We start from the raw sequence: 23,013 nt of genomic DNA on the forward strand, positions 1-23,013 counted from the left end.
CTATCTTCCTGTCCCCACTTAAAAACTTTGGAACAAGGAAGCTATGTAGTAGGCGTTCTGTGGGTATTTGATGATGATTGCTACCATATGGGATTGTATTTTTTGGATTGGTTTTTGTTGAAAAGAAAAATTGGGAAAAGCTATTTTTGTAATGTTGTTTCCCAGCTTTTTCGTAAGTTATTTATAGGAGGTTTTACTCTATCAAATAAGTAATGTGTTTTTTGATGTGCAGTTCATTGGCTGTTTTGTTTGTTAAAATATTTTACACCCTACACCCAGGTAAGTTTTATAATCAAGGCATTGCTACGGTGAGCTTTGTGGCTTCTTTCACATATGGAATGAGTACATTTAAGAAATTTCTATGTTTGTGGTATCATCTGAATCGGGACATATCCATTGAATTTTCCAGCCCATGTAATTAGTTGTATTTGTGAAGGTGTTATCACAATTGATTAGTTGTCATTTTGTTTGTTCTGTGAGATTTTTAAACCCATACTTAAGATCCATTTTACTATATTTATCATCTATATGCATTGCCATACACTAGTCAGAGATGAACCTCCCTTTGTTATTCATCAGCCTGGGCTGCTTATTTCCTTTGACCATATCCCTTTTCTCAAAATGCTTTTGCTTTCCCACGGACTTTTAAGATCCTCAAGAAATGTAAATATGTTTACTGTATCTTTGGGCATTAGTAATATTAGCAAAGGTTGCAGATCGGATCCCGATGGGCCTCACTTACTAATCCCAAAGAAGTTTTAAAATAGTCCTCCTTATGATTAACCTCTCTTATTGTCAAAGGCAGTTCTCTCTAATTTGCCACATCCTCTTTGATCCCATGTGTTTTCGCCTTTGCTTCAAGTTTTTTGTAACTTGCAATCTCACATCTCAATCGTTCCAGTAACATTAGGCCTTTCGTGAACTCTTGCTGCCTCACCTTTTTCTCCTCGTAGGATCGTAAGAACAAGGATAGGCCATTCATTTAGATCATGGCTGATTTGTCTCGTGACTCCATCGATCAACCTTGATTCCATAATTCCTAATACCCTTACCTAACACAAATCTAACCATCTCAGTTTTGAAATTTTCAATTGGCTTAACTGCCACAGCTTTTTGTTTTTGGAAAAGAGAGTTCCAGATTTTCAATAGTGTGTGTGAAGGAGAGCTTCTTGACATCACCCATGAGTGGTCTAACTCTACCTTTTAAAGTGATGGCCCTTTGTTCTGGGCTTCCCACCGCAGGAAACCATTTTCTCTCTCTATCTGCCTCATCAAATCCTTTAATCATCTTGGACTCCTCCATTAGATGATGTCTTGAGGTTCTATACTGTTCTGCCTATTGTTGGTGCTGTCCACACTCTGTGTAAAATTTGTTATTTTGAAATCTAGTCTATGAATATTATCTTATGCTTAGCCATACCATAATTAGAAGCCACTTCCTCTAGTTGATAACTATCAGCTCTAGTATATCTATCACTCTGGATCCTTTCTTTAATGCATGTCGAGGAGCAGCATTGTGCAATTTCTGAATTTGCTTTATCTTTAGCTGGTCATATACCAGAAGACTACACCACGGATTTGTGACCAGTTTTGTATTTGCCCTTAATTGCCTTTTCTCGTCTCCTCACACTCCTACCTCCAACAAACTACAAGAGAACAGACCAGTAGATTCCTGCTTAGTTCATGGGGATGCAGTCATTACAGGGCTGTGTTTTTACACCTAGTGGTCAATTTTTCCCAGCAGCATTGTCAGAAGCCTTAGAATAGATGGGCCACTTTCTTGAGTACAGACTCCAGAATCATGTGAGAGAATAGCCTTTTAAAAGAAAAGTAATTTTGCCTGGAAAAGCCTTCCATACCCTGTGACTGGTTAATCTTCACAGCAATCTCTCCCTTTTTTTGTCTGCCAAGTTTACTTCTCTCCGTGACTCTTCCCCACCCCCAACCCACAAAAACCCTCCACTGTAATCAGATTCTAATCAAATCATAGTTAAATCAGTTCCTTCTGGCAATTTGTTGACTGTCTGGACTTGTCCTACTCCAGTATTTGGCCTATTCCATCCCTATATTCTGCACTATTTTATGTGAAACAATTATGACTGATTTGAGTAGACAACTTGGTGCTATGACTTTTTTGTGCTTTTATTTTACTGAAACTATTTTGTAATCGAGCCTTCAGTTGACAGTTTTGTTTTGATATTTTTGGACATGTATATTTGTTTTTACTTTCTAACTTTACTTTTGAGGCAATAATTCATTTATTCACTAGAAAGCTGAACTTTTGCTTTACGCTTTCTAGTTTGCCTATTTGGCCAAATCTTAATTTCATTTGGACAGATCGTTGAATTGCTAATGTTGAAAATCACAAATACTGGCATCGCTGAAGAATAAGGGGAAATCGATACATGCATGTGTCAAGTAGCACAGGAAGTTGAGATCCTGGTATTTTGCTTTCAAACTATCTAAATCTGCAACTTGTAAATCTCTTATTTTTAATCTCTTGGCAAGTTTATGAATTCTCTATTTACAATGTGCATCCGAGAATTAAACAGTTGCAACTATCGGAATGAAATTTGCAAATTCTGTGCAAGAGTTACTCCAATCATTTTATAGTTCCGCATATATTTCAGTTTAATCAGTCTGTTAACTTGATCCTAACAGTAAATCTCTATGAAGTCTTTCTTTAGTCACCGTGTTATGCAATAGTAATGAGGTTAAACATTCACAGATATCATGGCACAAGGGATTGTGCTGCTCATTCTAGCATCTAATTGAGGAGATGTCAGATGTTGGAGAACAAAGATGGTGACATCACCTTTTTCCGAGTGCAGAGCCAAGCACGTTCTGAATAGTAATTTCCTCACAGTTTAATGTGAACCATCGCTGATGGCAAGAATGGCCTGGATTTTGACGTACTAATGATGACAAAATTGTCAGCGTTCGCCATCATGACTCCTTTGAAACTGATGATAACTTCAGGAGTTTGTACATTCAAGAATAATGGGAAATCCAGAAGTTGCTGTCAGTGATTCTCTGTTCCACCAAAGGATGCTCTGTTGTGGTCCCCCTCCCCGGAGGATGTGCTATTGTGGTTTCCCCCTCAGAGTGCAATCTGTAAGCAATCAGTAAATTAACAAAAACTTCCACTTTAATGCTGTTCGGCTCACTGTAAAAACCCATGGAAAAAGCTAAACCTTGTTGAATCAGGTGTAACTGGGTTTTTAACTGCATACTAACTTCATAATTACTGCTAAGCACCCTCACTGAGCCAGACAAGCTAAGTTTTATATTTGTGAAATGTCAAATTTCTCCGTTATGATAAAATTCCACTTTTTTGGTATTTTAACTTCTTAATCCAACCTTCATTTATTTTGCTATCTGAAATGTTAAATTAAGAGTGAAGGCATTCAGTGCTTTTGATTTCTAGCTGGTTGTCTGAGAGAATACTGCAACGTGATTGGTTGCTTACCCTGCTTGCCAACATCACAGCTGCTGGATGCCCAGATGCTTTGCATTGGCACCTTTGAAACTGCCATCTGGAAAGGGTAAATCCATGTAAATAGGTCACTAGATCTTTGTAGGCAGCTTTCTTTACAATTAGCAGCAAGCGGCATTGCTTCAGCACTGACTGCAAAATCCAGCCTAATATTCTCTTGCTTGATGTAACTGGCATAAATACTATTTTACAATCAGTGTAAATAAATGGAGAAAAAATGTTTGACAATAGCTATTGCATTATTTGAAAGAAAAATGCTACCAGTTTGAATTTTGAATGATGGTTCTCCAACACATCAAGTTAACAGTACTAATCAAGCCATCTGAAGAAGCTGTGCAGGGACTAAGAGTACCTACAGCTAATATTGAAAAGTGAGGTGTTTAACTGAGGAAAACAACTTTCTCATGTAGAAACCCATGGGAAAAATTAAATTAAAAAAACTGGATTTAAAGATGAAATATTTATAAATGTCCCAAGTCTCTGAAATCTACTTTTTGGAAATTTGATTTGAAAACTATAGACCTACACCACTAGGATTGTTAGACCTAATCATCTCAATGTAATGGAGTGCTTTAAGTAATCTGTAACACTTGACCCATAACAGAAAAAGCAATAGTGTAGCTTCATCATGGAATAATATACTTGCTCTTTTCTCTCCTAGGTTTATGAAATTTTAAAAAGAACAACTTGCACCAGAGCAAAATACAGCATGGGTAAAGAAGCTTTCTCTCCTTGTCCCTATTTTTTTATTTTAAAGATGCAGTTCTATAATTTGTCTATCTATATAGACACTAAGACAACCGATGAGACCAATGTGCTGAATCTGTCCAAGCACCATCTATCATGAAGCCACATAACATTGCAAGTTGGTACTGTTAAGATGTAGTTTGTGTATTTGTATGATTTGACCTGTGCCGTTCATCGTGTGTTTTGGCCGTGTTTGGCAAGAACTTCCTGCCACGCTGTGGAATTCTAATATGTGGTCCACACCCCTGAGCTAAAAGGGTAAATACCTTGACAATAGTTCTTTCATACCTGGGTTCCTTTAGCTCCTATCCATACATGGGAACACTTCAGTTATGAGACTGCAGCTTTTATTGTGTGGCAAGATCTTAACCTTGTTCTTGCATTCTCCTATGTTTAAACCAGCATTTGTTTTATTACAGGGATCACCAGTCTTCTGGCCAGTGGAGTTTACGTTGCAGCCTATCCTTTACATGATGTAAGTAATCTTTTCTCTTCTCTTCTTCTTTGGCCTCCTTATCTCGAGAGACAATGGGTAAGCGCCTGGAGGTAGTCTGTGGTATGTGGAGCAGTGCCAGGAGTGGCTATAAAGGCCAATTCTAGAGTGACAGACTCTTCCACAGGTGCTGCAGAAAAATTTGTTTGTCGGGGCTGTTACGCAGTTGGCTCTCCCCTTGCGCTTCTGTCTTTTTTCATGCCAACTGCTAAGTCTCGACTCGCCACTCTTTAGCCCCGCCTTTATGGCTGCCCGCCAGCTCTGGCGAACGCTGGCAACTGACTCCCACGACTTGTGATCAATGTCACAGGATTTCATGTCGCGTTTGCAGACGTCTTTAAAGCGGAGACATGGACGGCCGGTGGGTCTGATACCAGTGGCGAGCTCGCTGTACAATGTATCTTTGGGGATCCTGCCATCTTCCATGCGGCTCACATGGCCAAGCCATCTCCAGCGCCGCTGACTCAGTAGTGTGTATAAGCTGGGGATGTTGGCCGCCTCGAGGACTTCTGTGTTGGAGATACGGTCCTGCCACCTGATGCCAAGTATTCTCCGGAGGCAGCGAAGATGGAATGAATCGAGATGTCACTCTTGGCTGACGTACGTTGTCCAGGCCTCGCTGCCATAGAGCAAGGTACTGAGGACACAGGCTTGATACACTCGGACTTTTGTGTTCCGTGTCAGTGCGCCATTTTCCCACACTCTCTTGGTCAGTCTGGACATAACAGTGGAAGCCTTTCCCATGCTCTTATTGATTTCTGCATCTAGGGACAGGTTACTGGTGATAGTTGAGCCTAGGTAGGTGAACTCTTGAACCACTACCAGAGCGTGGTCGCCAATATTGATGGATGGAGCATTTCTGACGTCCTGTCCCATGATGTTCGTTTTCTTGAGGCTGATGGTTAGGCCAAATTCGTTGCAGGCAGCCGCAAACCTGTCAATGAGACTCTGCAGACACTCTTCAGTGTGAGATGTTAAAGCAGCATCGTCAGCAAAGAGGAGTTCCCTGATGAGGACTTTCCGTACTTTGGACTTCGCTCTTAGGTTGAACAACCTGCCACCTGATCTTGTGTGGAGGAAAATTCCTTCTTCTGAAGACTTGAACCCTTGTGAGAGCAGCAGGGAGAAAAAAATCCCAAAAAGCGTGGGTGCGAGAACACAGCCCTGTTTCATGCCACTCAGGATAGGAAAGGGGTCTTTTGAGGTGCCGCTATGTTGAATTGTGCCTTTCATATTGTCATGGAATGAGGTGATGATACTTAGTAGCTTTGGTGGACATCCAATCTTTTCTAGTAGTCTGAAGAGACCACTTCTGCTGACGAGGTCAAAGGCTTTGGTGAGATCAATGAAAGCAATGTAGAGGGGCATCTGTTGTTCGCGGCATTTCTCCTGTATCTGACGAAGGGAGAACAGCATGTCAATGGTCGATCTCTCTGCTCGAAAGCCACACTGTGCCTCAGGGTAGACGCGCTCGGCCAGCTTCTGGAGCCTGTTTAAAGCGACTCGAGCAAAGACTTTCCCCACTATGCTGAGCAGGGAGATTCCACGGTAGTTGCAGTCACCGCGGTCGCCCTTGTTTTTATAGAGGGTGATGATATTGGCATCGCGCATGTCATGAGGTACTGCTCCCTCGTCCCAGCACAGGCAAAGCAGTTCATGTAGTGCTGACAGTATAGCAGGCTTGGCACTCTTGATTATTTCAGGGGTAATGCTGTCCTTCCCAGGGGCTTTTCCGCTGGCTGGAGAATCAATGGCATCACTGAGTTCTGATTTTGTTGGCTGTACGTCCAGCTCATCCATGACTGGTAGAGGCTGGGCTGCATTGAGGGCAGTCTCAGTGACAACATTCTCCCTGGAGTACAGTTCCCCCAGCGAGTTAACATCCGTAGCACTTAAAGCAGCCAGAAGCACTGCACAAAGAACAGCCAGGCGCTGCGCAAATGACTACTGGCAACACCTATGCAGTCATATTCAGCTGGCCTCAGACACCGGAAACATCAGAGGAATGTATGATGGCATGAAGAGAGCTTTTGGGCCAACCGTCAAGAAGATCGCCCCCCTCAAATCTAAATCAGGGGACATAATCACTGACCAACGCAAACAAATGGACCGCTGGGTTGAGCACTACCTAAAACTGTACTCCAGGGAGAATGTTGTAAGTATTACCGTGCTGTAATAGATGCAATGGGCAATAAACTGTGTTGCGTTCCTTGTGATACAAATATGTTAAGTGTTGAATGAAGTGAGGCTTGTGTTACTGGTTCTCACAGTGACCTGTACAAAATGTTGAAAGTGGGTAGCGCTGACAGATCAAAGCTAGATGAAATCCTAGCTAAAGGTCAGATTAGAATTAAATGAGACCATTTGTGTCGAAGATAATTAGTGCCTTATCTTTGCCAAACAACTGTTGGGTTCAGAATTAGCAGAAACCCAAAATGCAACTACCTGTTTCAAAACCGTTTTCAAGCTGTCATTCTTTCGGGTGATGGGGTGTTTTCGTTACACTTGAATTTAAACTTGGTGCTGTAACCAATCTGCTGTTGGTTGCACCTGTTCATTGTGGGTGGATGTAAAGTGGGAGCCTCCTCAAGAGTTTGAGCCTCATGGATTAGTAAACACTTTTCCAGGCTTTTTATTCTCCAGCATGTTTGAAGGATAAGTTCACACTGTTACTCCTATTTGCTGCATGTAAATTTTTGAAACCCCTGGAGCAGGTTTTTTAATTCTGCTCCTTGCTTCATCACTGTTAGCAGAAAAATCGCACAATTTATCACTGTGTTCCTTGTGTGCCTTCCCCACAGCTGTATCTTTTATTTAGCTGCCAAATGTAAATTTGGAAAGTTCTTAAATGTAAAAGCTTTTGAAAAAGCATTTTTTTTTAAAAGTTACTATTGCTTGTTTGGAGAAGAGATGGAAAATGAAATCAATTTCTTCAAACTCAAGCCATCTACTTTGCTTTTCTATAGGGTCATTATGTAGGTGATTCCATAGAGCTAAACGACAGGAAGGTAAGTGGGATTTTGAAATATTATAACAATGCTTGTGTTGGAATTTGTAACCTTAAGTGTTTGAGGAGGGAACTGTCTTCTAATTGAATTTGAAACATTTAATCGGTTTAGTAATTTCAGCCAATATATTGCTGAAAACAAGTCACTCTTGTTTTAAGAGGTATTGTCTTACTGTGAAGAGCTTGACCATTATTCAATCTATGAATGGTACCACCATTCAATATTTTACAGTAAAATAGCTTCAAGCACATTCGCTAATTTCTGTATGGTATGTGAATTGTACAGGCATTCTTCGGTTTTTGAATACTAATACTGGGCAATCTAGAGATAAAGCTCAATGTTGGTGGAGGGGAAACAATCTTGCCTTATGCTGAAATAATTTCTCTGGGATACCAAAAGCACACTGTAGGATTGTACCATGTTAAGCTCTGTTTCCATCACTGTGGCTGATTTACAGAGGTTTGTAAATCTGACATAAAATGTCGAATTCTATCTGCTCAATTCCAGGTTACAATGGAACTCCAGTATTATAATGAGACTTTACCTACAGAAATAGGGATATTTTGATACTGCAACATTTAATTTTGGAGTAAGCACATGCTGAACTGGACACCAGAGAATGTGGTCTGGCATGGGCATAATCTAGTGCCACTATCTTTACCATTTCATGGTAGCCTCCATTCTAATGTGGCATCAGTATTGGTATGCTTAAATCTGAGCCTTGTGACAGTAAAACAGACTAATGATCTATGCCAGTTATTGGTAGGAAGCACCAGTATGACGTGGTGTTCCACATGTTACATTGGCACCCAGAATGCATGGTAACTGAAGTAGATCCAAAGTCTGCAACAGTGTAAATATTGGAAAATCTCAGACCAGCACTTGAGCTAAATTTACCATAGTTATCAAAGTTCCTATTATCTAAGTCCATTCATCCCTCCCTAATCCTTCAGTCTTCTGAGTCATGGCCAGCTTTACATTTCAACACTATCTCTCCACTTTAGTTTCGATCCTGTCATATACACCATGTAATAGACTACTGTATGTGGTCAGAGCTTACAGACAATAAGCAGAATGGATAGCCGGGTGGCTGAACAACGAAAAGCAGGGAGTAGGAGTGAAGGGTAGCTAATCAGTGACAGAATGTGGGAAGTGGGGTCCGTCAAGGATCAATGATGGGACCCCTGTTCGCAATTTATATTAGCGATTTAAAGGTGGCAATCAAAAACAATTTCTAAATTTGCAGATAACATCAAATTGGAGGGGGGACAGCTAATACCAAGGAGAGCTGCAACAAATTTCAAGATCATTAATAAACTTGCAGAATGGGCATATAATGGGTAATCAATGGGTAAGTGTGAGATATTGCAGTTTAATAAGAAAAATAAGGTCACTGATTACTTGCAAAATGAGAATCTGAATGGTGCAGTGGAGTAAATGCACACATCATAGTAGTGACACAGACCTTTTTTTTTGAAGAAAAAGCCAAAGCAAGAACTCCAGTTTATTTCTAAAGGGTTAGAATTGAAAAGTAAACAAATTATGCTAAACTTGTATCAAACCTTGGTTAGATCACACTTGGCCTGCTCTGCCATTCAAAAAAGATCTATAACTGATTGTCTAATTCAGTACCCTATTCCTGCTTTCTCCCCATTTCCCTTGACCCCTTTGGCATTAAGAAATATATCTATCTCCTTCTTGAATATATTTAATGACTTGGCCTCCACTGCCTTCTGTGATGGACAATTCCACAGTTCACCACCCTCTGAGTGAAGAAATTTCTCCTCATCTCGGTTCTAAATGACATATCTCGTATCCTGAGACTGTGACCCCTGATTCTGGACTCCCCAGCCATTGGAAACATCCTCCCTGCATCTAGACTGTCTAGACATGTTAGAATTTTATAGGTTTCTATGAGATCCCCTCTCATTCTTCTAAACTCTAGTAAATAATGGCCTAGTCGACCCAATCTCTCCTCATAGATCAATCCTGACATCCCAGGAATCAGCCGAGTAAATCCTCTTTGCACTCCCTCCATGGCAACCTGCAATGCAGATTCTTCCTCTGTCTTTTAGCAATCTTTAGTTATTGGATGAGAGCTGCTACTTGTATCTCAGACCTTTTCAAAATATCCAATAAAGAATATAAGAGAGCATTTAGGAGGGATTGGGCCATTTGACCCATCAAAGCTGCTTTTCCGCTATTCTAACTTGCAACCCAAGTATCCAACCAAAAATCCGCCACCTTTCAGTAGACATTTTTTCTAATGTGTTGTAAATTTTCTCTTTAAATATATGTTGGCCTATTGGTCTGATTCACCTTAGAAGAAATATTCTGGGGACATAGAAAATAGGAGTAGGCCATTTGGCCCTTCGAGCCTGCTCTGCCATTCATTATGATCATGGCTGATCATCCAACTCAGTAACCTGTTCCCACTTTCGCCCCACATCTTTTGATCTCTTTAAACCCAAGAGCTATATCTAACTCCTTCTTGAAAGCATACAATGTTTTGGCCTCAACTGCTTTCTGTGGTAGTGAATTCCATAGGTTCACCACTCTCTGGGTGAAGAAATTTCTCCTCATCTCAGTCCTGAATGGTTTACCCTGTATCCTTAGACTATGACCCCTGGTTCTGGACTCACCCACCATCAGCAACATCCTTCAGGCATCTACCCTGTCAAGTCCTGTTAGAATTTTATAGGTTTCTATCCCCTCACTCTTCTGAAATCCAACAAATATAATCCTAACCGACTCAATCTCTCCTCATACGTCAGTCCCGCCATCCCAGGAATCAGTCTGGTAAACCGTCGCTGCACTCCCTCTATAGCAGGAACATCCTTCCTCAAATAAGGAGACCAAAACTGCACACAATATTCCAGGTGTGGCCTCCGCAAGACCCTGTATAATTGCAGCAAGACATCCCTGCCCCTGTACTCGAATCCTCTCGCTATGAAGGCCAACATACCATTTGCCTTTTTTACTGCCTGTTGGACCTGCATGCTTACCTTCAGCAACTGGTGTATGAGAACACCCAGGTCTCGCTGCATATTCCCTTCTCTCAGTTTATAGCCATTCAGATAATCTGCCTTCCTGTTTTTGCTACCAAAGTGGATAACCTCACATTTAGCCACATTATGCTGCATCTGCCATGCATTTGCCCACTCACTTAACTTGTCCATATCACCCTGAAGCCTCTCTGCATCCTCCTCACAACTCACCCTCCCACCCAGTTTTGTGTAATCTGCAAATTTGGAGATATTACATTTAGTTCCCTCATCTAAATCATTAATAGATATTGTGAATAGCTGGGGTCCTAGCACCAATCCCTGCGGTACCACACTAGTCACTGCCTGCCATTTGGGGAAAGACCCATTTATCCCTACGCTATGTTTCCTGTCTGCCAACCAATTTTCTATCCATTGCAATACACTACCCCCAATCCCATGTACTTTAATTTAACACGCTAATCTCGTATGTGGGACTTTATCAAAAGCCTTCTGAAAGTCCAAATAAACCACATCCACTGGCTCCCCCTCATCAACTCTACTAGTTACATCCTCAAAGAATTCTGGTAGATTTGTCAAGGATAATTTCCCTTTCCGATTCTACCACTGTTCTCCAAGTGCTCTGCTATAAAATCTTTGATAATGAACTCTAGAATTTTCCCCACTACCGACGTCAGGCTGACTGGTCTATAATTCCCTGCTTTCTCTCTACCTCCCTTTTTAAAAAATGGGGTTACATTAGCTATCCTCCAATCTGTAAGAACTGTTCCAGTGTCCATAGAATCTTGGAAGATGACCACCAATGCATCCACTATTTCTAGGGCCACTTCCTTAAGTACTCTGGGATGTAGACCAGCTGGCCCTGGGAATTTATCAGCCTTCAATCCCATCAATTTTCCCAACACCATTTCTCTACTAATACTGATTTTCTTCAGTTCCTCTCACTCTAAGCCCTGTGTTCCCCAACATTTCTGGTATGATATTTGTGTCCTCCTTTGTGAAGACCAAACTGAAGTATGCATTTAGTTGGTCAGCTATTTCTTTGTCCCCTGTAATAAATTCCCCTGTTTCTGACTGTAAGGGACTTACATTTGTCTTCACCAATCTTTTTCTCATCACATACCTATAGAAACTTTTACAGTCAGTTTTTATGTTTCCCGCAAGCTTGCTCTCGTACTCTATTTTCCCCTTCTTAATCAATCCCTTGTTCCTCCTTTGCTGAATTCTAAACTGCTTCCAATCCTCAGGTCTGTTTTTTTTTCTGGCAAATTTATATGCCTCTTCCTTGGATCTAATGCCCCTTGTAAGCCATGGTTTAGCTACCTTTCCTGTTTTACTTTTGCGCCAGACTGGAATAAACAATTGTTGCAGTTCATCCATGCGCTATTTGAATGTTTGCCATTGCCTTTCCACCGTCGTCCCTTTAAGTAACGTTTCCCAATCCATCATCGCCAACTCGCGCCTCTAAGATTCAGGACCCTAGTCTCAGAATCATCCAAATCACTCTCCATCTTGATGAAGAATTCTAACATATTATGGTCGCTCATCCCCAAGGGGTCTCTCACTACTATATTGTCAATTATTCCTCTCTCATTACACAATACCCAGTCTAGGATGGCCTATTCTCTAGTTGGTTCCTCAACATATTGGTTCAGAAAACCATCCAAATACACTCCAAAAATTCCTCCTCTACGGAATTGTGTCTAATTTGATTTGCCCAATCTAAATGCTGATTAGATTCACCCATAATTACAGATGTTCCTCTATCGCACGCGTCTCTAGTTTCCTGTTTAATGCCATTCCCAACATCACCACTACAATTTGGGGGTCTATATACAACCTCCACTAATGTTTTTTGCCCCTTAGTGTTTCTCAGCTCTACCCATACAGATTACACATTGTCAGAGCTAATATCTTTCCTCACTATTGCTTTAATTTCCTCTTTAACCAGCAATGCAACTCCACCACCTTTTGCTTTTTGTCTGTCCTTCCTAAATACTGAATACCCCTGGATGTTCATTTCCCATCCCTGGTCACCTTGCAGCCATGTCTCCGTAATCCCAACTATATCATACCCGTTTGCATCTATTTGCGCAATTACTTCAAAAACAAAAATTACTTCAAAAACAAGTGAATGCTCTGCGCGTTAAGGCACAAAACCTTAAGGCTTGTCTTTTTAACATTACTTGTCCCCTTCCCACTATTTTTCACTGTGGCCCTGTTTGATTCTGGCCCTTGATTTCTCTGCCTATCACTTTTCTCATTCCCTTACTGTCTTTTGTTCTTGTCTTTGATTTCCCCCACCCCACCCCCTCCTCTGAATCCTTGCAAAGGTTCCCATCCCCTGCCATTTTAGTTTAAACCTTCCCCAACCACTCTAGCAAATACTCCCCCAGGACATCAGTCCCGGTCCTGCCCAGGCGTAACCTCTCCAGTTTGTACTGGTCCCAACTCCCCCAGAACCGGTCCCAATGTCCCAGGAATCTAAAACCCTCTCCCTCACACCATCTTTTCTGCCACGTATTCATCCGATCTGGTCATCTTATCTGACTTTTTATAACTCGTGAGGTCCTCACCTTGGGCACCCCACTAGATTGTAGAGATTAAGCTTCATATTTGCACAGAGCTCATAGCCCTTTATACCTGGGCCATTTAAGTTATTGTTCTCTGCAGCCTATCTATTGAAGTGGGGTGAACAGATATTTCTAGTTGTATTTCTTGGGTGTAATCTAATCAAATTAAACAAGGTGACTTTTCAGTAATGTGCATTTTGATTAAACATTTTCACCATATAGCAAGGTATAGCTTTCCATGAGACACTTTACCTACCTATCATGGACCATACATCACCTGTTTAATCTCCTGAGGGAAAAGTTCTGCAAAAAAAACACTCCCCAATCCCCAATGGTAATCAAGTAAAGTTCCAGAAGATTTTAATTGTCACTTTCCAAATCTCTGCTTATTCAATGCTGGCCTCACCAGGCACAGCAACATGGGAATCACAGTAGACAGTGGATCTCAATCATCGCTGACTACAGTGCAAACTTCCAATCTTGTTCCTGATCAAAGACTTGCATGGCTCATTTTTGATGAGGTTCATTGGCACATCCCTTCCACACATGCATGTCTCTTGAGATAGAAGCAAGGGGAAAATGGGGAACATCTAATCTTTAGCCCCTTTCGAGGTTTGAAATGTACCTCTGGTTCTAGGTTTACCTTGGAACAGAGGCAGCATCTATGTCTTGCAGCAGTTTAAAGATTTTGGATTATTTTCTCCAGTTAAAACAAGTTCAAGTTTGTTAATATTTCGCTGAGTGCATTGACGCAAAGGAGCAAATATTTGTTAACTCTTGAAAGAGGAGCAGAATAATGACTGCTCAAGTGCCCAGAACCTTGATGCCCTTGTTGCTGCAAGTGTTCTAGCAACAGGATGCAAAATCCAGTGTGCTGTGTGTAAAAATAGAAAGAGAAATGGCATTTATATAGCATCTTTCACAACCTCGGGATCTTCTTCTTTTGGGCCTCCTTATCTCGAGAGACAATGGATACGCGCCTGGAGGTGGTCAGTGGTTTGTGAAACAGCGCCTGGAGTGGCTATAAAGGCCAATTCTGGAGTAACAGGCTCTTCCACAGGTGCTGCAGAGAAATTTGTTTGTTGGGGCTGTTGCACAGTTGGCTCTCCCCTTCCACAGACAATGCAGTATTTTTGAAGTGTAGCCACTGTGGTAATGGAGGAGACACTGAGGTTCTTTTCCCGATGGAAGGGGTTATATCCAGGCTGTGGATATGTGAGGGATTGATTGGACTTTTTAATTCAATTTTCTTTTATAAAACTCTTCAGATTAGTTTCAAGGTGCTCATGTCTCACAGTATAGTGTACTTTTTTTTATATCAGTCAGTTTATGGTAACTACAAAGCTCTTGAGTTCTACACTGAGTTCTTAACTCTGGCATAAGGTGTGTTGTACAGCTGGCTTGGTGAACTTCGTTTTGCCGATGACCGTGCTCTCCTGGCCCACAGTCAGTTAGACCTGTAATGTATAACAACAAATGTTTCCGAGGCAGCACAGCTCTTCAGACTAAAAATCAGTTTTAAAGAAAACTGAAGTTCTGCATCAGCCTGCACCACAAGAAGAATATAGACCACCAAGCATTGTCATCGAGGGAACCGAGCTGAATGCCGTCAAGCAATTTACTTATTTGTGGAGCATCATCTCATTTGATGCCACCATAGACAAGGAAGTGGACAATAGGCTTTCAAAAACAAACAGTACATTCAGTAGACTCTAGAAATGTGTGTGGAGCAACCACAGCCTCCGAGCACAGATCAAAGTCAAAGTGTACAAAGCCATAGTCCTCACCATCCTTCTGTATGACACTGAGTCATGGATCCTATGCCACTGTCATGTATGCCTTCTAGAGTGCTTCCATCAGCGCTGCCTCCGTGGCATCCTCAAGATCCACTGGCAGGACTGCATCACAAACATTGAAGTCCTGGAAACAGCCAACATCACCAGCATCGAGGCCATCCTCCTGCAAAGCCAACTGCGCTGCCTGGATGGGCGACAGTCACCTGCCCAAGATTGTGTTGTATGCAGAGCTGACCACTGGTAAATGGAACAGATGGGCTCCAGGCAAAAGTTTCAAGGACTCCCTGAAGAAGTCCCTCTCTGTGTGCCACATCGACCATCGCCAATGGGAAGCGCAGGCCATAGATCGTGATGCCTGAAGATGCTACATCAGGAGGGCTACAGACACCTTTGAGACTGAGCGAAGAACCAGCATGAAAGAAAAAAGGAGAAGGATCGATCCAATTGTCCCCAGCAGTGACTACACCTTCACTTGTACCCACTGTGGGAGAATTTGCCGGTCACTGATAGGCCTGACTAGCCACCAGCGGGCCTGCAACCGATGACTACAACCTTGCCAAAATCATCTTCTGTGAAAAATGCCAAGAGACAGCTGGTTTGATACTATTTTCTTCAGTTCCAGAGAATCTAGGGGGAACAGCATTTTAGCTCACAACCAGTATAACCTGCTTTAACTGTATTACTGTTTTTTGTTTTGCCTATTATGGGTATCTTTGTTCTAAGTCTCCCTATTGCACCAATTTGAGTAAGCTGCATTTACACAGCAAGCTGGAGCATCAGCGCAAAGTGGTTTAGCTTTGCGCTTATGCTAAGAAGCTACAGTATAAAACTGGAGTTGGGGCTTGACATTGACTCAAGAATGAAGCGAAGTGGGACCACCCAGATGGGGCAAGGAATCAATTTCCAGATGTGCACCACAGGAGCTTCTTGTTGATGTACAATGGGGCTGCATTGCTCTTACAGTTGATATATAATTGTGTCCACCAGAAGAAATAGAACCATAGAAAAATTATGGCACAGAAGGAGGACATTCAGCCCATTGTGTCCGTGCCAGCCAAAAAAACTAGTTGTCCCATCTAATCCCACCTTCCAACACTTGGTCCATAGCCTTGCAGGTTACAGCACTTCAGGTGCAGATCCAGATCTTCAAGGGTTTCTGCCTCCACCACTGTTCCTGGCAGTGAATTCCAGATGCCCATCACCCTCTGGGTGAAAAGGTTTCCTTATGTTCCCTCTAAACCTCCTGTCCCTTACCTTAAATCTGTGTCCCCTGGTAATTGACCTCTCTGCTAGGTGAAACCGGTCCTTCCTGAGTACTATATCCAGGCCCCTCATAATTTTGTACACCTCAGGAGGCTGAAGGGTGACTTAAGAAAATAACCCTAGCCTATCCAATCTTTCCTCAAAGCTGCAATTTTTCAGCCCTGGCAACATTCTTGTAAATCTCCTCTGTATTCTCTCCAGAGCAATTATGTCCTTCCTGTAATGTGACCAGAACTGTATGCAATACTCCAGTTGTGGCCTAACCAGTGTTTTATACAGTTCCAGTGTCCCATCCCTGCTTTTGTACTCGACACCTCGGCCAATAAAGGAAAACATTCCATATGCCTTCTTCACCACTTTATCTACATGTCCTGCCACCTTCGGGGACCTGTGGTCATGCACCCCAAGGTCTCACTACTTCTACAACTCTCAGTATCCTTCCGTTTATTGTGTATTCCCTCGCTTTGTTTGCCCTCCCCAAATGCATTACCTCACACTTCTCTGGATTGAATTCCATTTGCCACTTTTCCACCCATTCAACCAAACCATTGATATCATTCTGGAGTCCACAGCTATCTTCTTCGCTATCAACTACATGACCAATTTTTGTGTCATCAGCAAATTTTCCAATCATGCCTCCCACATTTAAGTCCAAATCATTGATATATACCACAAACAGCAAGGGACCCAACACTGAGCCCTGTGGAATGCCACTGGAAACCGCTTTCCATTTGCAAAAACATCCGTCGACTACTTTGTTTCCTGTCACTGAGACAAATTTGGATCCAACCTACCACATTCCCTTGTATCCCATGGGATTTTGTTTTACTGACCAGTCTGCCATGTGGGACCTTGTCAAATGCCTTACTAAAATCCATGTAGACCACATCCACTGCACTGCCCTCATCAATCCTCCCTGTTACTTCCTCAAAAAACTCTATCAAGTTAATAAGACATGACCTTCCCTGAACAAATGAGTGCATATGTATGCTATTGAATTTTTTGTCCTATTACAACACCTCAATTAGGTCACCTGTAACTTCAAGGAAATACAAGCTACGTTTATGCAAATTGTTACAGTCCAGAATGCCAGTTGGTGAAGGATGATGCAGGAGCTAATCTTTACTCATCCCTATTTATTGAGTGAAACAAATTACAAGCTTCTATCTCCAAACTCAACCCCCACACTGTTTCAGTAAATGTCTACATGTGCTCAAGTAAGACCCCAATTAATGCCCTCCACCTGCATATAATTAAAAACAATTGATATACAATTAACAAAAACTGACCTCATAATTAAACCCTTTAATCCCTGGTATATCTTTCCAAGACCAATATATCTATCCTGAAGTACAGTGCCTTCAACGGAACTGAATTCAAAATAGTCTGACTGGGACATCATCCAGCTCGCCACCACCTTCTCAAGGGCAGTTGGGGTTGGGCAACAAATGCTGGCCTTCCCAGCGCCACCCACATCCCATGAAAAAATAAAAAAAACTGAAGAATTACTTACTCCCTTTTTTATTCCAGCCTCCTTGAGATAAAGGTTGACTTTCCATTTGCCTTTTTGATTGCTCTTTCTGTCTGTGCACTAGCTTTTAGGAATATCCAGGCTGTGGATGTGAGAGGAATTGAAGGAAAATTGGCTTCCAACAACCACAACAATCATCTCAATCCAGGACATTGCAACATTGCTGTACGAGTTCCGCTTGGCAGTGTCCCAGGCCTAACCATCTTCAGCTGCTTCATCAATGACATTCCCACCATTATGAGGTCAGGGGTGGTGATATTTGCTGATAATTCACAGTGTTCAGTTCCATTTGCAACTCCTCAGATAATGAAGCAGTCCATGCCTGCATGCAGCAAGACCTGGACAACATTCAGGTTTGGGCTGATAAGTGGCAAGTAGCATTTGGACTGCACAAGTGCCAAGCAATGACTTTCTCCAACAAGAGAGAATCTATAACCTCCTCCTCTTGACATTCAACGGCATTACCATTGCTGAGTCCCCCACTATCAGTATCCTGGGGGGGGGTTACCATTGGTCAGAATCTGAACTGGACCAGCAACATAAATACTTTGGCTACAAGAGCATGTCTGAGGTTGTGTATTCTGCAATGAGTAACTCGCCTCCTGATTCCCCAAAGCCTGCCCACCACCTGCAAGGCGCAAGTCAGGAATATGATGGAATACTGTCCACGTGCCTGGATGAGTGCAGCGCCAACAACACTCCAAGAAGCTTGACACCATCCAAGACAAAGCAGCCCACTTGATCAGCATCCCATCTGCCACCTTAAGCATTCACTCCCTTCACCATTGACACACGGCGGCAGCACAAGATGCACTGCAGCAACTCACCAGGGCTTCTTTGACAGTATCTTCCGAACTCATGGTCTCTATAGCCTAGGGGAACAAGGGCATTGGGCAATTGGGGACACCATCACCTGCAGGTTCTTCTCCAAATCGCACACCTTCCTGACTTGGAAATCTACCAACATTCCTTCTTCATCACTGGATCAAAGTCCTGGAACTCCCTACCTAAAAGCAGTGTAGGTATACATATAACACATGGACTGCAGCAGTGCAAGAAGGTGGCTCACCATCATGTTGAGGGCCATTAGGGATGGGCAATAAAAGCTGGCCCTGCCATTGCCCACATCCCATGAACAAATAAATACAAAGAAATGTGCAGCTGGCATATTACAGCTCGTTAAATATTTTTGTAGTATACAATATTAAATGATTCAATACCAGTGTAGACTAGCATCTGTCCCAATACAGTTCCAAGGATTACTGGGACTTTGGGCCATGTATTTTTCTAGTTTAAAAAGAACTTTGTGTTTGGAGCAGATGAATACATACATTAAAAAAAACACAGAAAATACTGGGAAAACTCAGCAGGTCAGGCAGCATCTGTGGAGAGAAAAACGGTTAATGTTTCAGTTTGATGACCTTTCATCAGAACTGGCAAAGGTTAGAAATGGATTCGGTTTTGAACAAGTGAAAGCGGGGAGGGGGAAGAATAACAAAAGGGGAAGGTCTGTGATAGGGTGGAGAGCAGGAGAGATGAAATGACAAAAGGTTTCATGGTAGAAAGCCAAGTAAAGAAACTAAAGATATCTATGGATGAGTTGTAAATAGCAGCAGAACAGTCATCAAAACACCGAGTAAAAGAATTAAAGAAATGGAGGGGTGGGGGTAAATACTAGAAAAAAAAAATTGAGGTGGAGGTTATGAACAAAAACTATCGAACTCAGTGTGGCTGGATGGCTGTAAAATGCCCAGTCGAAAGATGAGTTGCTGTCCCTCGAGCTTGTGTTGAGCTTCATTGGCACACTGCAGCAGGCCAAGGACAGAGAGATCAGAGTGGGAGCAAGGTGTGGAATTGAAATGGCAAGTGGCAGGAAGCTTGGAGTCGCGCTTGAGGACTGAATGGAACTGTTTCGCAAAGCGGTCACCCAGTCTGCGTTTAGTCTCCCCAGTGTAGAGGAGACCATGTTGTGAGCAGCAAATACAATAGACTAAATTGAAATAAGTACAAGTAAATCACTTAGGAGTGTTTGAGGTCCCTGGGTGGTGGGAAGGGAGGAGGAAAAAGGGCAGGTGTTACAAGATGCACTATAGGAAAACCGTGTTGTCGGCCAGGGTGTCACGGAGGGAATGGTTCCTTCGGCATGTTGGGAGGGGAAGATGTTTGGAGATGGCAGAGAATGGTTCATTGAATATGGAGGCTAATGGGTTGGAAGGTGAGGCCAATGGGAACCCTATCATGGTTCTGGGAGGGAGGGGAAGGGGTGAAAGCAGAAGTGCATTAAATAGATCTGAGACAGTCAGGAAATCCTCCACTGAGGAAAAAGGAAAACTTATCGGAAGCGTTAGCATAGGAGGTTGCCTTGTCCGAACAGATGCAACAGAGACTGAGAAACTGGGAGAATGGAATAGAGTCCTTGCGGGACGTGGGGTGTGAGGAAGTGCAATCCAGGTAGCTGTGGGAGTCCGTGGGCTTATAATGAATATTAGTTGATGGCCTATCCCCAGAAATGGAAACAGAAAACGCGAGGAAGGGAATAGTTGGAGATGGGCCATGTAAAGGTGAGAGAAAGGTGGAAATTGGAAGCAAAGTCAATGAAATTTTTTAGTTCAGGGTGAGAGCAGGAAGCGGCACGGACATAGTTATCAATGTACAGGAAGAAGGTGAGGGAGGGGGCCTGAGTAGGACTGGAAAAAGGAATATTCCACACATCCCACAAAAAGACGAGCATAGCTAGGACCCATGCGGGTTCCCACAGCAACGCCTTTTATTTGGAGGAAGTGCATGGAGTTGAAGGAGAAGTTGTTCAGTCTGTGAACAAGTTCAGCCAGGCGGAGGAGGGTGGTGGTGAATGGGGGCTGGTTGGGCTTCTGATCTAGGAAAAAAGAAAATGTTGGAAACACTTGGTGCATCTGTGGAGCGAACGATCAACTTAATGTTTCTAGTGTAGAAATGTCATCAGAATAGAGGGTATTGCAGATTAACAGCATTTAGAAAGGAACAGAACAAGGGGATATGGGAGACAACACACACATGGGAAGGAATTTGATGACGTGTAAAGTTGAAAGAGATGATTTAAATGGCAGAAAAGGTACAAGCCTGAGATAATCGGACAAATTAAAGAACTAGATGTGTATGAAGTGTGAATCGCTAAAAGAATGGGAGTTCAGGATGATGAAAGGGAAATATGAAAACTGGCAAAGTGGAGCAGGCTGTGCCTGGTGGAAGAAAAAAACATGGCACTAAGAATTCAAACAATCCCAAGTACCAGTCAGCTCCTCCTACATGGTTTATTGCAGACGTGTGCTTAATTATTGGGTTGTTGTCATAACCGTTAACTTGTGCTCATTGAAATGATCTGCACAAAACAGATGCTGGCTGTGAAACTTTGGCACTCCTCCACCAGTCTTCAGTCTATTCAAATGATGGGAATGAACTGAATGCTAAGGTTGATGTTTGTATTAAAACTTCAATGCCCCACAGTAACTGCATTTGGAAGTAAATGTGGTTAAAGACATTCACAAAGACTTTTTGGCAATGTGCCAAGCAAAATCATGTTTTTCTCATACTTTAACTTAATGTAAGCTAACATTTTTTTCAAGAAGTATGCTGTTTTGTCTGGGCTCCAGAAAGTCTTGCCACCTCCTCCCTCCCGGATCAGTGTCTCTGAGCCGAAGTGATTATTCCAATCGGGCAAGGCATTTAAGGACATGTATCCTAACTTGAGCATTTTAGAAAATATGAATTTGTTATTAGTGATCTGTTTTCCTAACCCAACTGGAGCTGTGCAAATTCAAAAAGGTCTGTTCAATCAATCTTGTGTTGGCCCAGATTAATAACATATGACAAGGACATGCAGCAGTGTCAATAAAGTGGCTGCAAAGTATTCAAAATTAACCAGCCCCCTTTTTCATGTAACATTTATAGCAAAGGCTTCAGCATTTTGTAAGCTGCTTTGTTTTTGCTACTCTGAAAATGCTACCCTGGCTAACTATTCATTTTAATACGCTAACTTGCTATGAGTTCCAAGCACCCACCAGGTGAAGTCTGCTGCTGCTGTTGCTACAATGGGATATGAACTTAAATATTATTACTTTAACCCTCATTCCAGTAATGGCCTGCACTGAGATACTGTAATGTTGGATGTTCAGTAAAGTATACTCTACAATATAGAGACACTTTTCATTAAACTTCTTTTCAATATGGTTATATTAATTTCCATATACTGAGAGGTTATAACTATGGAGACTATGGGAAGGACGGCATTACCCCTGAAATAATCGAGTGCCAAGCCTGCTATACTCTCAGCACTCTACGAACTGCTTTGCCTGTGCTGGGACGAGGGAGCAGTACCACAGGACATGCGCGATGCCAATATCATCACCCTCTATAAGAACAAGGGTGACCGCGGTGACTGCAGCAACTACCGTGGAATCTACCTGCTCAGCATAGTGGGGAAAGTCTTTGCTCGAGTCGCTTTAAACAGGCTGCAGAAGCTGGCTGAGCGTGTCTACCCTGAGGCACAGTGTGGCTTTTGAGCAGAGAGATCCACCATTGACATGCTGTTCTCCCTTCGCCAGCTACAGGAGAAATGCCGCGAACAACAGATGCCTCTCTACGTTGCTTTCATTGATCTCACCAAAGCCTTTTGACCTCGTCAGCAGACGTGGTCTCTTCAGACTACTAGAAATGATCGGATGTCCACCAAAGCTACTAAGTATCATCACCTCATTCCATGACAATATGAAAGGCACAATTTGGCATAGTGGCGCCTCTTCAGACCCCTTTCCTATCCTGAGTGGCGTGAAACAGGGCTGTGTTCTCGCACATACACTGTTTGGGATCTTCTTCTCACTGCTGCTCTCACATGCGTTCAAGTCTTCAGAACAAGGGATTTTCCTCCACACAAGATCAGCTGGCAGGTTGTTCAACCTTGCCCATCTTAGAGCGAAGACCAAAGTACAGAAAGTCCTCATCAGGGAACTCCTCTTTGCTGATGATGCTGCATTAACGTCTCGCACAGAAGAGTGCCTGCACGGACTCATCGACAGGATTGCAGCTGCCTGCAATGAATTTGGCCCAACCATCAGCCTCAAGAAAA

General features: G+C 42.5%; 1 protein-coding gene across 3 annotated transcripts in view; it reads left to right on the forward strand.

Moving 5' to 3' along the window:
- ano1a (anoctamin 1, calcium activated chloride channel a) overlaps positions 1-23,013 on the forward strand; it is a 235,581-nt gene that overhangs the window by 104,102 nt on the left and 108,466 nt on the right. For all 3 annotated transcript variants that reach the window (XM_068046540.1, XM_068046542.1, XM_068046543.1), the window contains exons 7-9: positions 4,158-4,209; positions 4,663-4,718; positions 7,703-7,744. In XM_068046540.1, the coding sequence (XP_067902641.1) occupies positions 4,158-4,209; positions 4,663-4,718; positions 7,703-7,744 (150 nt within the window). The remainder of the gene's footprint in view (positions 1-4,157; positions 4,210-4,662; positions 4,719-7,702; positions 7,745-23,013) is intronic.

Source organism: Heterodontus francisci, chromosome 14 (genome assembly GCF_036365525.1).
Source record: "Heterodontus francisci isolate sHetFra1 chromosome 14, sHetFra1.hap1, whole genome shotgun sequence".
Taxonomy (NCBI): Eukaryota; Metazoa; Chordata; class Chondrichthyes; order Heterodontiformes; family Heterodontidae; genus Heterodontus; species Heterodontus francisci.